Source organism: Cnephaeus nilssonii (assembly GCF_951640355.1).
Source record: "Cnephaeus nilssonii genome assembly, chromosome: 5".
In the NCBI taxonomy this organism is placed as follows: domain Eukaryota; kingdom Metazoa; phylum Chordata; class Mammalia; order Chiroptera; family Vespertilionidae; genus Cnephaeus; species Cnephaeus nilssonii.
Window position 1 is genome coordinate 37,607,192 of NC_137076.1, and position 16,218 is coordinate 37,623,409.

The following is a 16,218-nucleotide window of genomic DNA, read 5'->3' on the forward strand; positions in this document are numbered from 1 at the left end:
TCTTGGGATAAAGATTTTTACCAAAATATAGCATTGATCTCGTGATAAACATCAAAATAAATTGCAAAATTACATTTACAGGAATTATTTTTTTAAAACAAATTTGGAAAAAAATTATCTTAATTCTTCAAACAACTACTTTAAACCCTTCCTGACATGTAGCAGGGCCTAATTAGTAATCCAATAAAATGTATATGGCTTACTATTTACTCAGATGAATCTGGGGTTGTAAGTTAAAACTCCAAGGCAATGAGAAAAATTCAGTTCATGATCCAATTATTGCCACATATTAAGACAATTAACAAGGAGAACATAAAGCTCAAGGACAACTGAGTGAAGTCTTCAGTCATCTGATAGTAAGGCATTTAAGGAGAGAAAAGCCCAGTGAGCTGCAGCCACTCTTCATTCTGGGAAGTTTTGGGAGGAGGGTGAGAGATGGCATTTTCTTTTTCTTTCTTTTTTTCTTTTTTTTTTTTTCTTTTAATTGATTTCAGAGAGGAAGGGAGAGGGAGAGAGATAGAAACATCAATGATGAGAATCATTGATCGGCTGCCTCCTGCAGACCCCCACAGGGGATTGAGCCCGAAATCCAGGCATGTGCCCTTGACCAGAATCGAACCTGCGACTCATCAGTCCACAGGCCAACATAACACTCTATCCACTGAGCCAAACCGGCTAGGGCGAGAGATGGCATTTTCAATAGAGAAATGCTTCTAAGGCAAGTTCCCCCATATGATGAGGTGTCCTCGCCTGTGTACGTTGAGGACCCTAGAGTTTCTCTTCTCAGATGTCCTCATTATGAATACCTAGGTCATGGTTTTAAAAGCACTTACAATTTACAGAGCACAGCTCGCACCACACAGATTCAAATGCCCCTTGGTTACCATGACTATGGTATCTTTGATGAACCTTCAGATTGATATTTATAAACACTTCATTAAATATCACTATCTGAAAAAAAGAAATATTCAACAAATAACTACACTTTCAAAAGCCCCAATATAATGTACATATATGTATATTGTAATAAAGCAGATACATTATAATAGAGCAAAAATAGTCACGTGAATAGATTCTGTAAGTTTATTGCTAACATTTTTACTTGAATGGCACAGGACGCAAAGAACTTAACAATGTTGGAAAAGCAAAATGACTAGGAATGTAAGGGACCAGTTTCTTGCTTTTTGTCTCCCAGATTCCTAACCAGTTGCCTAGTTTCTTGCTGAAAAGGTTTTTCCCCCCACTTATTTCTCAGCTAATTGGAGTTTATGAAAGCCATCTCGTGGATATATACTGTACTTTATTATCCCAATTTAACACAAGTTTGAAAAAGTCAAGACTTTCGACACCAACTGTTACTACATTCATTCACTTAGAAAGAACAATGGCATGGTGGATCCAATATTGAAAATCAAGGAAGCTATGTAAGAATTCACATATATTTCCTCAATTGCACTTCTTCGGTGAAAAATCTACTTTAAAATCACTGAATTGAAGAAAATAACAACAATAACAACAACAAAAACAATTTATTCCCTGATGTGGCTGCAACTCATCAATCTCCTATGTATAGACAAAAAGCCAGATCCTGCCTGAGAAAACTTTCTTTTTCAGATTTTTTTTTTGCCTCTACATTCCTCCTCTCTTATATTTTACATCCCTCTCTAAGCCATCATTTCATAAATATAGTTAGAAAAGGCACTCACTTATATTCTCTGAATATATTCTCTGAAACAGATTTTTTTTAGATGAACCCCAAGCAATCTTACAAAAAACTCCAATTTCTTGTAGATTCTGCAAAGAGTAGGCAGTCTGTCCAGTGCACTGTCCATTTGTCACCCAGCACAAACAGGGAATCCTATTACCTACAAAGGTATTAGGAAAGTGCTCACAGCTGAAAGCATTTATCCAATTCCAATTGTTGTTTGGAAGTCTAAAATACTAAGGGTGGTACTGTTCCAGGAGCTACTGTTTAAAACAATGCAATGCCTGTTTAGAGTGGAAAATCAGAACTTGAAAATCTCAGTTGGCTTTAAAAATAATAACTGTGCATCCAAAAAAAAAAGAATTCTTAAAGAAACATTTATATGCCAAGCACATGTTTTTAATTTTAATAACATTGGTTTAGCTTAATAAATATGTAGACCTAATAATTATTCTCTACATTTTGATATTTTTGTATATTATTCTATTTTAGTGAGTTTGCAAAGAGACTAATTAATAACAATGTAGGAAAAATCTGTATCTGTCAGTACAAAGTTGCTGTGGTTTATAGGCTTTGCTAATGCTGTTTTGAAGGGGGGAAAATCTGTTAAAAAATAATTGAAAACTGCCCCGATTTTAAAAGAAATAAATGTAGCCATATCCTTATAGGATAATGTCAGATAAAAAGTAATCGTGTTCCCTTTACAATTGTATTTGCTGGCATTTATATAAGAATAATCATGCTTTAAGGTTATTTTCATAGTTGTTCACTTAACGTGGGATTAACATCAAAATCTTCATAATTATCTGAGATCACCCATTTGAAAGTAGTGTAGTAAAACATGTTAGTGGTTAAGACACTCTAGCAGTTTTAATACTAAACAGATTAACACACATGAAACTAATATTATAATTTGTGCATGGAATAATATGCCAGACCCAGTTTTTTTTTTGTAAAGAGAGAATTTTTAGGAAATAGTACCCTTTCTAGCTACTGTTTCCTATTTCTTGAAATACTAAAGCCATCCGCTAGAAACTCTGTGGGAGACGTGAGTGGGTATGCATGATTTCAGGACTTGGAATATTATTTTGTGGCTTTGTCATTGCTCAGTTTTAGGAAACCATCATCTCTGAGGTTTACTATAAATAAAATTGAGAACCAAAATATTTCGATAGGAGGGTGATCCAGGAGAATGAAGATACAGTCCAAGAGGATTTATTTATTTTTTTAATTTTAAGCATAAAAAAAGATTGTTAATTAGCAAGAATGGCTATGAATTCATTTTATGACCACCAGCAAACAAATACAGGTCCATACTTTATGCATTTTTTTTAAATAGTAAAGAAACATTTTAATATGTACCCCAGAGTCTCATGAAACTATTTCTTTGCCTCAACTTTCCCACCCCTTCAGAAGCCCACGTGAGAGGAAAATGGGTAGCCATTTAGAAAGTTACATGAAATTATAAATTAATTACCCAAGTCATGCCATCTTTTTTGAATCCGTGTGAAAATAGACTTCACATCCCAGAGCTAATTAATTCATAGTCCTCGCTGCATGCGGCTCTGTGTGGGTCAGGGTGGGGTGTGAAAGCTTGGAAACTAAACTGAATGTAACAAATGTGGGTGCCTCCCCCCCAGACACGCAGAATGTGTGTTCAAAGACAGTATCTGTATAACTTCAGCTGTGCCTGAAAAGAGGGGGAGGGGGGTGTGAGAGGGGAGAGTGTCGCGGATTTAAATCACGTTGTTTCCATGTATGCAGAGAGAATCCATAAAAAGAGATTTATTGTCATATTTTCCTTTTTGAAATGTAGTATTTGCTTTCGACTTTGAAAGTGCTCCTCGGCGTAGAACAGAGTAAATATTGCGTTTTTGTTCAGCAGCCGCCAAGATGTAATTGTCTGTGAAATACAAGGCTTAGGACCTGATTGGAGTTAACTACCGTTCTGCGGCGAGGCACCCGGCGGGCCGGCGCGGGGACCCACCGCGTCCAGCGGCGGATTTACGCGGAGGAGCCGCCGCGCGGCGTCCGGGAGGGCTGGGGGCGGCCGCGCGCCGGCGGGAGCCCTTCCCGAGGGCTGGGAGCTTCGTTCTTCCTGCCGAGGGTTTAAAGCGACTCTGTACCCGAAGTCAAACAAGAAGAAGCAGCCGTGGAAAATATCACAAATCATGCTAGCAGCTTAACAGCGAGAGAGAGGGGGTGGGGGCGGGGGAGGAGAATCCAGGGACCGCTAACAAACACCGGAGAAGCGTGTCTCGGGGGTGGAAGAGAGGGGAGAGGAGAGAAAGGCTCAGGAAGGATGCAGCACGATTGCCACGTGTGCCCTGCTCGTTTTATTGTTCGTGCAGATACCTCCGTGGCTCCGGGAACCTGAAGGCTCCGAGTCCTTCGCCAGCGCCCTGAGCGCCCTGGGCGCGCGGGGGCAGGAGAGGCCCGGCCGCCCGCGCCCCCTCGCGGCCCCTCCCCCGGAGCCACCCCGTCCCCCAGAAGGGGGCTCCGCGGACCGCCGGCCTCCTGCACCCGCCCGCGGAGCCGAGGAGAACCCGGGCGGCCGCACATTGGCCCCGGTGGCACCGCTGCCACCAGCCAACCCGTAATTGCAAAGCAAACACGGCTGAAATATTGGGATTGGTCTCCATCGTGACAAGATCTACGCTTTTGCCGCCAATTTATTTGTGCAGCTCTATTTAAAGGCACTTGATTGAGGAAATGTTGAAAATAGCGGTGAGGGTTTCCCTAATGAGACCTCGGGAGGGAGGCGGGGGGAGGGGGGGACCTTCGCCCGGCACGGAGGGCGCGGTGGGGGAGGGACGCGGTTAACCCCTCGCTGCCCGCCTCCACCGAAAAGTCCTCCGAGGTCCGCCGGGGGGGGGGGGGGGGGACGCTGGGGGAGGTCCCTCCCGGCCCGCAGCGGCGACCCGCCTGGGCCCGAGTGGCGGAGAACCGGCCTCCTGGGCGGCGGCGGTGGGATCAAAACGAGAATGCAACCAGGAGCGGGCCCAGCCGCCAACGCAGAGGCCTAGGTGTGGGGTGGCGCCCCCTGTACCCCAACAGTCCCGGGCTGTGGCTGCAGCCCCGCGTATCAGTCCGGGGCGCACACTGTCCTTCGCGGGCTGAGGCCTTGCGATCCCCGGGGAGGCCGCGGTGGTGCCCCCGACGCGACCCGGCCCGGCCCGTCGTTGTCTGGCTGGGTCCTCGGGCTCCTGGAAGAGAGGGCGAGAAACCGGAGAGGCAGAGAAGATACATGCATGCTCACTCCGCGCAGCCAGAAGCCGTTTAACCTTCCCCAAACACCCTCGCGGTCGGGCTCACTATCCCCATTGTTCAGATGGGGAAACTAAGGCTCAGAAAGACCCAGGCGCTCCTCCGCGGGGAGCCCAGCGTCCTGCGCGCGCGCTCCGACCCCGGAGCCCCAGGAGGTGGAGAAAGGGTACCTCGAGGCCGCACTGGGTCTCCCCCTCCCGGACCCAAAGCTGGCTGCCGCAGACCCCGTGCCAGGGCGATGGATGGCAGGAAGGCTTCCCTGGTTCTCCCGGGGGCTGAGAGAAAGGTCGGTGCCCTAATGGACCACGATCCACGATCGACTCCTCCACGAGCTCGAGTCGCTTTCAAAATAAACACCAATCCGACTGCTTCCCGGGATAGGCGCAATTCACCTGGCTGCTCGAAGTCACCCCTTTTACACACGCTGTCTACGCACCTACTGGGTTCAAGGCATTGATTGGGGTCCCCACGAACCCATAGTCAAGGAAGTGCTAGAGATCTACTAGAGAGACCGAAGCAGGAGCACCCGAAAGGAGTTCAAAAGAAAAAAGTTGATTTTTTTTTTTCTTGAGTTGGTGGAAGAGAGAGAAGGGAAGCTATACCTGAAAAGGATTCCTGGAGGGAACGCCATTTCAGGGGGGGAGGGGGCTAGAAGAAACACAGAAGTGGGGGGAGAGAGGAGTCGTTTCCTAGCTGTGCTGGCGAGGCAGGGGGTGCCGGACCCACAGTTGGGCACCTGCTGCCATCTCCTGCTCCTTTAACCTGAGAACTGAGTTGATCAAACCCTCAGCCTAAGTTCCAGTCTCTCTGCAGATTAGGGCTTGGCGACAGCTCCCTTAGGGCTAGACTTAGACCCTTCCAGAGCCCTGGATGGGGGCCAAGGGAGACTGTCGAGGGCAGGGGTGGGCACATGGCACTGGGGACGCTCTCCCCAGAACTCCTATTAGAGCCACACAAGCCAGCGCCTCCCAGAGGGATCTGGTCAGAAATGTAGCTTGGCCAATCTGACGTGTGTCTTTCTGGAGTCAGAGGCAGATGTAGACTGGAAGAAGGAAGACCCCCTTCTTGGGGAGGGGATAGGGGAGGCCTGGTTTGGGTTGGACTTCCCCAGGAGTGATCTGTGCCTTCTGTTAGCAAAACAAAAAAAGCGTCCGTCACACCGATTTAGAGAAGCCTCCAAACGTGTTCTGAATGGAATTCTGCTTTTCTTCTTTGAAGTTGGATGCTTTGCAAGCAGAATGCAATTCCACGTTTAGTTCCTCGAGGTTTTGGCCTGTGTTCATGCAAGTGGGGCATTCACGCAAGTATTAAAAGAAAACCATTCTCTTCTGGAAAATGGAACAAAGCCGCCCCTCTCCAATCATGGGCAGATATATAATCTCTAACAACAAATTAGCCGCCCAGTGCTGCGCATTTCCCGCAAGCATCCTGCCTTCTCTGTTTATAACTTTCCTGCCTGCAATTATTTTTATTTTAATTTTCTGTCACTTGAACAAAAACCAGAGCCTTTCCTTTTCATGTTTTGTACACAACATGTTCATTTTGATAAGATGTTCTTTCCTATCCTCTTTTAGTTTGCCTTTCCTTGTTTAGAGTTCTGTATCAGGCGTTTCTAATACTTCTCTCTCTCTTCCCTTCTCTCTCTCTCTCTCTCTCTCAAGAACTTGTCCCTGTCTTGCTTTATTTGTGTGAAATTTAGTTTGAAAGGAGATCAGAGAGAGCAGGAGGGGTTTGTAATAAGAGAATGACCGAATGACCCAAAGGCTGATTATCTATCATTAACTGGAGACTCGGTGTACCCAAATTACCAGGGAGACCTCAGTCTGCCGGATCCTTACCCGGCCAGAAAGGCGAGTGTGGAATGCACACACTGAAAACAGGCTCCTGACATTGCAAATGAAGACACTCTGCTCACACACTTTAAGGAGGTTTCCTTCAAAACGCAACTCAGGTTCAGCTGGCAAATCTATTAGATTCTGACACGGTGTGCACAGGTAAAAAATCTCTGCTGAAAGACTAACTGTAACATTTCTGTGACTAACGTTTTTGTGTGTTGTTTCGTTTGGAGCAAAATTGCAGTTAATTGTCTAAGCTCCAGAGAATATTGAGAAATCAAGCCAAGCTGCTTTTGATCTGCTCACGCTGCTAAACCCAAGCCTTGTAAAAATCGAGGTTTGCCATTAATATTGACAATAAAAGTGTTTCTTTTTGTTAACCTGAAACCTAACCATCCTGGCTCACGTCCCTCGACTAGAAGCAAAGGCCCTAGGAGAAAGCAGAAAAGGTTTGGGAGAAACTGCCAGGGCAAAAAAAACCCCTCTGTGCGAGTTTGCAACGGAGGTTTCAGAACCGGACTTCCAGGAATGCGAGCAACACCGCAGTTAGGACTGGGGATGGCCTGGCCCTCCAGTCCCAAGCAGACCCTTCAGTCACATCAGTGGTGTGTCCAAAGCCCCACACTTTAAGTTGCCCTTTGCTTTTGCATTTTACTCTGGACCCCAGACTGTATTGAGGACTAGTTGAAGTCAATTACTTACTGTTCCCACAGAGCATGTATGCAAACTTGCAATTCCTTCCTCATCTGAATGTTGAATGGTTTCCTCCCGGCTTGGAAGAAAATATTGCTGGCATGTATACAATTTGCTTGAAACAAGAATGTGGATGAGTAGTTAACATAAATCCTGTGGGGTGTAAACTCTATTTTACTGCAAAGTAGCAAAGATCAGATTTACAGGACCTCATAGGACCCCTGTAATAACATTAATAACACCTCCCATGTATATATTACCCTGCCTCCAGTGAGGCCCTTTCGCGTACACTATCTTTTGTCCCCTTTAGTCTGAGTAAGTATTTTAGCTTTACAGACTTGGATACCTAGCAAAGTACCTAGCTCTCCCTTATCAGTGCAAATCTCCCAGACCAGCTGACTATCTTCCAGTTAGCATGGAGATCTAAGCATTGATTATTTGGAGGAAAAGGGAAGTCCCAGTGCCAGTAATCTTGGATATTAATATTCTGTATACATGTTGTATACCTTAAACTTACAACAATGTTGCATGTCAGTTATATCTCAATTTAAAAAAAAAAAAAAAAGGTTTTTCTTAGAGGAGTTAGGATGAACCGGTCAGTAACATCAAAAACCTTGTAAACCCAAACATCGCTAGAGGGCAAATTAGAAGGGAGGGAAGGAGACAGGGGAGAAGAGGGACTAAGTGGAGGGGGGGGGGCAAGAGAGGGGGAAGGGAGGATATACAGGCAACAGGCAAGTCCCAATTGTGGCCACTGACTGAGATGTTTCTTAATCATCATTGGACTGAAGGGGTCCTAAGCAATCAGCCCCTTCACAGTCATCACTGCAGCTGGATCAGCCCCTCCCCGCCCCCATCGCCACAGAACCGCTCTGGATGGGGAAAAGGGGAGAACCGGGCTCACTCTTCAAATACCCTGCCCCCACCCCAAAATACAAAAAAAAAAAAAAAATGCTCAGAAGAAATAAAACCTCATAAGAGCCCAAGGGAAGCTCTCCCCGCCCTTCGTGTCTGAAACAGATATAAAAGTCCGATGGCATTTGGTTCTGCTTTGTAGACGTGTGCTGCAAACGGCACTTCACTGCTGGAGCCACTGTCACTGGCCGGGTCTGTAGACAACTGTTTCCAAAAAGGAAAACAAGGAAGTGAGCGCCTGCAAAACCCCAGGTGGAGAGAAACCCTTGCCGGCACTCAGGCAATGTGTCTTGTTCTAGATGTCCTAAGGGTTCTGAAACCAAGTGGTTAGCATGTACGATGACTCCATCCCGCCCTAGTACAGACAGGAATGCGGAGCCATCCGGGTGTCACAGGAAGCAGGGTCCCTGGAGCAGGTGGGACTGGGTTACATCTTCAAGAACACGTTGCTTCTTGTGCCACCTTCTGGGTTCGGTGGCTTTCTGGGGGTCACTGTATACAAGCTCATTGTGGATATATAAGGGAATGCTCCGTGGCTTCTATGTTAGTTGGGGAAATAAGGTAAAAGGAGATTTGAAAAAAACGACGAAGGGAATTGAGCCATCATTCCCGTAAACATAAAATGTGTGTTTATGGCCCTTTGGCCTGGTTCGTTTCAGGTCCAGTTTATTTTGAGTTCTCATGAGCAAAACACAAGCTACAATCTGCCCTTGCCTTTGGAATCCTAAAGGCCTCAAAAAGATCTGTATTTTCCCTAAAACGCACTGAGGTTTTAAAAAAATTTTTCTTCCCCCGTTTAAACCAGATTGATTCTTTAAAGTATCTCACAAGACCAACATGTTTGCAAGGGAGTGCTCAGCCTCTCTCATGCTCTTTGAATCTTTTCCAGGGGAAGGGGTGGGAGTGAAGGGAGAGAGACAGGGACATGGGCGCAAAATAAATGTTTGAACCCCGTTCTGTCTGTTTAGTTGGAGGCAGATGTCATGAGCAGCACAGTGAGTACACCATCAGCTACGACAAAGACCATGGACACGGAATCACAAACATCCCCCCAAACCAGGCGGCCCCCTTGGGAAGGGGTCTCCAAACTGACCCCAGTAAGACAAGTTGCAGCCCGCCCCCCCCCCCCAAGCCTAAGAAAAGGAGAAGTAGGAAGTAATTCCCTTGCCAGGATTCCTCCTGTGGGCACCCACCCTAGGGCTGCCCCCCAGCCAGCATCATCTCAGCAGCTGGGGCCCTCTGAGTGCTCAGAAAATAATCCCTTTGGGGAGCAGTGCACCAGAGGCCACACTAGTTCAGCCCTGGGGAGGGCTCACCGGGCTGCCATGTAAGCCTGGAAATACACCCTCCTTCCCTTTTTTCCCCTCTACTTTCCCCCTCCATCACTGCCACTACCATCACTTTCATCACTACCGCCTCTGGAAGGCACAGGTTACCTAAACTGGGGGCAAAGATGGCACCTCTGCCTCGCAGCTTTCCAAAACAGCAAGCTAACCCAGCATCCCACTGCGCCTGGAGCAAAATGTGCCAAAGAGAACACCAAGGGGGAAACATGGCCGCCTTTGATTGAGAATTCAGAGTGGAGCTCAGCTAGCCTGGCTTCTCTGAGGCAGTAACCACAGTTCAAGACAGCAGAGTTCACCCATCTGTCCCCTGCCTCCAAGCCGCCTTTCTAAGGCTGTAGCCTCTGGGTTTGGCTTTCTGAGATAAATGAAGCCCTAGACCCTTGGACCACATTAATTAACTGATAATGACACTGTCAGTAAGAACTGATGCTCAGATTAGCATCTTTTACGACTTTTTTCTGTCCCAAGTTGTCCGTCTCTTTTTTTTTATCACTTGCCATGCTATCTGGGACCATGAAGGGACTCGCTCGTTTTTGTTGGTGTTGTTTCAATTAAAGATCGAGAGAAAGGCAAGGCAAGTTCTGAAGCCTTCGCCCCTGAGGCCACTTGCCTCTGGTGGACACAGCATCCCAATCTCCAACTCAGCCCTCTCCTGGGCCCCTTCATCCTCTGTTCAATTCCCAAAATTCCCTGTGGGTCTGAAAGCAGACTACCAACTGCTCTCCGTGAATTTTATCTGTTCCCAGCCAGGGTGCAACCATCTTACTTTGTCTACATACTCCCAAGGCCTAGATGTGTTTTTATAAACAGACTTTTTTTTTAATGTATCAAATGTCAGGGGATTGAACTACCAATATTTACACATTCAGGGTTTGCCTCCTGGTGAAAATGTAAACAGAACCCAGACCACACTACCTATATTCTTTCCTAGAAGAACGACGTCTTAAAAGGACTCTCCTTCTGTTCAAAATTGCAGACCCACCCAAGTTGCAGCTTCTTAAGTTCTAGATCCCTATTTTGTTTCCAGCCCAAACCCAAGCCCCTGGCACTTACCCACGAATCTGGCTTCAGCTGCTCTCCACTCCCTGTTCTCTGCCTTAAGACGTTCTGACCAGGGCCAGGCCGCCAGGGAAACTGACCTCCTACGGGGGGAACCGAGTGGGCCTCGCATGGACTCCCAGCCTGCGTTTCTAACATCCCTCTCTGAGTTCCTTCCCCTCTCCTACGGCCCTGCCGCAGCCAACCTGAAAATTATTTCTCAGTGCTGTTGCCCAGGGCTCTGGGCCTCAAATCCCTGGCAGCAACGGAGTTGGACAACCACCCCCCCCCAAACCCTGCTCTCCATTTGCCCTGACCATGCCTTCCATCCCTGAATTCTGTGCCCCACAGAACTCACCCAGCGGGTGAGGAGAGGGTTGTCCTCCGGAGTCCTTGGGACTCACTTTGCGGCCTCCCTCCAAGGACGGTGGATGATCCGGGTGGAGTCACTGGTCTGCCCTGGGCGACCCTGGTCAGGATCAGCACCGTCTTCTGCACACTCTGCCCTGTGGTCCCTCTAATTGATGGCCAGAGGGCTTCTGTGAACACCCTTTCCCAAACTCAGCTCCATCGAATAGAATCCTCATCTACCACCCTCATCTATATATATCAGCCTCCCCTGGCCGCTCTGGGCAAAGCCGATGGAAGATTTCAGCTCCCGCCACTGTCCAGTCCCACCGCCCCCTCGCCCCACTAGCCTCCTGCGATCCTTCTGATCCTTCTCAGAGATGCTCAGGGGCGCCCTGGCCTGGGTGCCCCCTCGGCCGGTGACTTCCAAGTGGAGATCCATTTTCCGTTATAATGCGTTCAAGATCACCACGGCCAGCAATCTAAACATCCACGAGCCGTCCTTCTGGCCTGCCTCTTAAACTGGTGTTTAATGGTTCCCCTCCGAGAACTAAACCTGCCTTCCACAGATGCCCGCTTTTATGGGAGAGGCAGGAATGTAGAGATATATTTATATGTTTGTTCATAAAAACTGGAAAATAAGCTCTGAACACGCTGTAAAAAATATTCAGTTACTTACCAAACAGGCTAGTTAAAACAGGGGAACACCGGTACCCGCCACACCACAAATTCGGGGAATCGAGGTGCCTGCGCCTTGAAATCGCCCAAGGTCTTCCGTAGGGGCTGGTGTCCCTGAAGAATATGGAAATAGGATTTACAATCGGCTGGACCGTTCCTCCGGGGGTCTCAATCGCGATCTCCAAAAGCAGCCACCATCACAGGAGCCACAGCAAACAGCCCGCGCCGGGGTTAAGGCGGTGGGTGAGTGAAGGGACCCCAGCCAGGAGTGTCCAGCCTGTGCCCAGGTCCAAGCATCAGCCTTCCCCGCCGCGCCCCGCGTCCGCCCGGGCTCAGCCGCCCCTTTGTGGGGGCCCCGCAGGCCGCCGCCTCTGCTCTCGGCCCCGGCACAATACTGCACCCGTCGGCCTGCGGAATTTCTTCTTGCCTCGATTACCTACCAAACACTTCGAAAAGCAGTGTCTGCGTACCTTAAAAAAAAAAAAAAAGGGAGCAGAAAAGAAAAAAGCGGAGAGATACTGTACCTGGTTTGAGATTCTTCAATATTTGAGAGTTGGGGGGGGGGGGAATATTTTAATAAGGAAGCATCTGTTAAACACTTGCATTAACCTCTGGCTGATAAAAAAGTTTTTTTAACCCTGCCCCCCCCCCCTCTCGTTTTAATTATCTTCTGGTTATGAAGGCGCAGCCAATCCTAGAAGAGGACCTCGGCAATTAGCAAGAAGAACATCAAAAAGTTTTATTGCGGAGAGCGCGAGGCGCCGCCCCCGCCGCCCCGGGATTGGCGTGAGGAGCCTCTGACGACATATATTAACCCGAGCGGCCCTAAAGATGTGGCTGTACATGGAGATCTTGCTGGGGAAATCCGCTTACTCCCCTCACGGCGTCCAGCCCCGAACGGCCGCCGCCGCCGCCACCCGCGAGCTCCCCCGGCCGCCGCGCAACCCCTCTGAGAGCCGGAGCCGAAGGCCTCCCCGCTCCGAGGCGACCGCAGGGCCCCCGATCTTTGCCCCGAACGAAGGAGAGGGTCTGGGAAAATGGATGCACTGAGACCTCTCTGAACACCCTCCGCGGGAGCCCGAGAGGAGCGAGGACACGTACCCCGCAGCTAAAGTCACACTCAGGACCAAAACCACCACCATCCAAAATTTCATTAAAACAATAAGCGCCCAAGAACCCAGATCCGGCTGGTGGGGGGAGGGGAAGGGGCGGGAAGGGGAGGGTCGCACGGAGGTAGCTTCGCGCGGAGCAGTCGACCCCCCGCCGCCTCCCTGCAGAGCCGGGCCGGCTCCTCCAGCGGCGGCTCGGACTCGTCCCCGGACTCCACGTCGACTTCGGTGCCAGGAGCGCGGCCGGGGCGCGGAGCCCGGCGACGCCGCGGAGCAGCCTCGCGGGAGCCCGGGCCCTTTTGCATGAGCACCGGAAGGTTCGGCGTCTCCGCGGCAGCTCGGGAAGCAGGAGCGGGCGCGCGGGCCGTGGAGCGAGGCGGGAGCCGGCGGCGGCGGCGGCGGCCAAGGGCGCACGGTGCCGGGACCAGCTCGCCGCGCCCCATGGGGAGCCGGCGGCCGCAGCGCGGCTGAGGCGGGCCCGGCCGGCCAGGCGGGGGGCCGGGGCCCGGGCTGCAGCACCCCCCTCTGCGGCTGCCGGGCCGGCCCGGGCGCCCGGGGGTTGGGGGGTGGGGGGTGGGGGAGGCCGCCAAGCGCCGAAGCAGGGGCCCGGGTCGAGGGCGCTGCGGGGCTGCGCGCACGCTGGGGCGCGTGGAGGGGCGCGGAGGGCGAGATGAGTCTGGTCGGGGGCTTCCCCCACCACCCGGTGGTGCACCATGAAGGCTACCCGTTCGCCGCTGCCGCCGCCGCCGCCGCCGCCGCCGCCGCCAGCCGCTGCAGCCACGAGGAGAACCCCTACTTCCATGGCTGGCTCATCGGCCACCCCGAGATGTCGCCCCCCGACTACAGCATGGCCCTGTCCTACAGCCCGGAGTATGCCAGCGGCGCCGCCGGCCTGGACCACTCCCATTACGGGGGGGTGCCGCCGGGCGCCGGGCCCCCGGGCCTGGGGGGGCCGCGCCCGGTGAAGCGCCGGGGCACCGCCAACCGCAAGGAGCGGCGCAGGACTCAGAGCATCAACAGCGCCTTCGCCGAACTGCGCGAGTGTATCCCCAACGTGCCCGCGGACACCAAACTCTCCAAGATCAAGACGCTGCGCCTGGCCACCAGCTACATCGCCTACCTCATGGACCTGCTGGCCAAGGACGACCAGAACGGAGAGGCGGAGGCCTTCAAGGCGGAGATCAAGAAGACAGACGTGAAAGAAGAGAAGAGGAAGAAGGAGCTGGTTAGTACCAAGGGGCAGGGGGCAGTGAGGGTGCGGGTTTCCGGGGAACCGGTGCACCCCGTCTCTTTCCAAATGGGCTGAGCAATGGCATCCCGCTTTCTTCGGCTGCGTCCTGAGCCTAGGTTGTTTGCACTGGGCTGTGTTAATGCTGGTTTCCCAAAGAGGCAGAGGTGGGGGAGGGTGTCAGCCCGAGGAGGAGGTTAAGAGGGGTGCTTGGCGCTGGTGATCTTCCCTCCAGGTTATCGTTGCTCCCCCGAGCACTTAGCACCGACCTCGCAGACTCAGGGTCGCAATTGATCTTCCGATCACCCTGGCCCAGACCCCTCATTTCGTGTCCTTTAGAAGAATCTTCATTTGGCCTCCAATCCGGTGCTTTCAGATATTTAAAAAAAAAAAAAAGTCGCCCCAAAACTCTCAATTCCAATTATTTCACTATTGATTCCATTTCCACCTCTTGAGAAGGAGGATGCCACTGATTCTAAGAGAGTTTTATGGTCGTTCTTACTGTGCTCCGGAAGATGTCAAGGTAAACATACACTAAGTACTTTTAACTTCAAAATGCAGCTCCAGTTTCTCTTCCGAGATGAGGTTAAAACGTAATTTATCAGATGAATACATTGCATGGGTATTTCTTGTTTTATTTGCATTGCCCTGCACATTTTAAAACAAATAGTAAATATTACTGTGATCATTGTTATTGTTGTTAACAGTAACACAAAATTATAACTGAAAGTTAATTTTCTCAAGTTCCCTACCAAGTGCCCTTAGGGTGGTAGTGTTCAGAAAGGGCCTGGAAAATAGTGTTTCTTCTTTGGGGCCCGTGGCGCTCTAGTTGCTGCATAAAGGAGTGACCTATAGGATAACCAGGGATTCCAGAGGCCTGGAGGAGAGGCACAGCTGAGCGGGGGCTAGAAAACCTCCGGCCCACAGGCCCAAGCCAGGGTGAGGGAACTTCTCCCCATCTTCCTGAGAGCACGGATCTGGGATTGCAACTGAAGACAGGGAAACCATATTTAGCCAACCCCCGCTAAGGGCCCCCAGCTCCTCCATAAGCGACTTGCAAACGGGTTGTTGTTTATAAATGTGCGGATTCGGTAGTTGAGTATTGCTGGCGCTTGGAGGCCTGGGCGGGAGCTGGGGCAGCGCCAGTCTTCCTAGCTCTTGTGCAGGGACTAGGACTTAAAACCATCTTACTTCCCATCTCTTCCTCGGTCTCACTGTCTCTCTGAGCCCAGGGAGCTTGGGGGGTGATGTGGAACCAGGTCTCCTGTCTCAATTTCTCTTTCCACTTCTTTTCTCCCCCTCGCCTCCCCTCTATCCAGAACGAAATCTTGAAAAGCACAGTGAGCAGCAACGACAAGAAAACCAAAGGCCGGACAGGCTGGCCGCAGCACGTCTGGGCCCTGGAACTCAAGCAGTGAGGAGGAGGAGGAGGAGGAGGAGGAGGAGGAGGAGGAGGAGGAGGAGGAGGAGTAGGAGGAGGAGGAGGAGGAGGAGGAGGAGGAGAGCGCGAGTGAGCTGGGGCCCAGGAGCCAGATGCAGACCCAGGACTCGGGGCCAGCTCTCCGTGCTCCGCTCCGAGGACTACTTGCATTTGGAATCATCCGGTTTATTTATGTGCAATTTGCCTCCCCACTCTTTGCCCCCCCTATGAGGCATCCGCTCCCCACCTCCCCCTCCAAAAAATAGTGGATATTTGAAGAAAAGCATTCCAGATTTTAATATGAAGAGGACACTCCCGCGTGGTAAGGGATCCCGTCGTCTCTCGTAGATTCTCTGTGTTTGAATGTGCCCTCCTGGCTGTATAAACACCAGCGTGGCCCCCTTCCCGCCTACCCAACCGCTTCCAGATAAAAGACAGCGGACCTTGGTGTGTATGTGAAGTGTATCTTTAATACTTGGCCTTTGGATATAAATATTCCTGGGGATTATAAAGCTTTATTTCAAAGCAGAAAACGGGGCCGCTAACATTTCCGTTGGGGTCGGTATCTAGTGCTGTCTCGTTTCATCCGTGGTTGTTCCCTATTCCAAGATGTTTCCAACAGCTACTTGTTTTGTG

The 16,218-nt window shown here is 50.4% G+C and overlaps 2 protein-coding genes across 7 annotated transcripts; one reads left to right on the top strand and one right to left on the bottom strand.

Annotated features, from left to right (window-relative positions):
* Positions 1–1,148: 1,148 nt before the first annotated feature.
* On the bottom strand, positions 1,149–15,472 carry LOC307099589 (uncharacterized protein). Of its 6 annotated transcripts, XR_013813531.1 has the most exons (6): positions 14,432–15,472; positions 11,827–11,939; positions 10,815–10,903; positions 8,472–8,619; positions 7,510–7,615; positions 1,149–4,911 (listed from the first exon to the last, which is right to left on the bottom strand). XR_013813531.1 is itself a non-coding variant. In XM_079771338.1 (5 exons), the coding sequence occupies exons 1-4, from the start codon at positions 14,485–14,487 to the stop codon at positions 8,473–8,475; spliced, it is 405 nt and encodes a 134-aa protein (XP_079627464.1). In that variant the 5' UTR covers positions 14,488–15,472; the 3' UTR covers positions 1,149–7,615; position 8,472. The 6 variants fall into 6 exon arrangements, 4 of the variants coding, with proteins under 4 accessions (XP_079627464.1, XP_079627463.1, XP_079627465.1 ...); XR_013813532.1 differs by lacking the exon at positions 14,432–15,472 and adding an exon at positions 11,158–11,316 and having other exon boundaries at positions 1,149–7,615; positions 11,827–12,257; XM_079771338.1 differs by having other exon boundaries at positions 1,149–7,615.
* Positions 12,361–15,592, top strand: HAND2 (heart and neural crest derivatives expressed 2). Its single transcript, XM_079771335.1, has 2 exons — positions 12,361–14,159; positions 15,482–15,592. The coding sequence occupies exons 1-2, from the start codon at positions 13,605–13,607 to the stop codon at positions 15,578–15,580; spliced, it is 654 nt and encodes a 217-aa protein (XP_079627461.1). The 5' UTR covers positions 12,361–13,604; the 3' UTR covers positions 15,581–15,592.
* Positions 15,593–16,218: the final 626 nt, after the last annotated feature.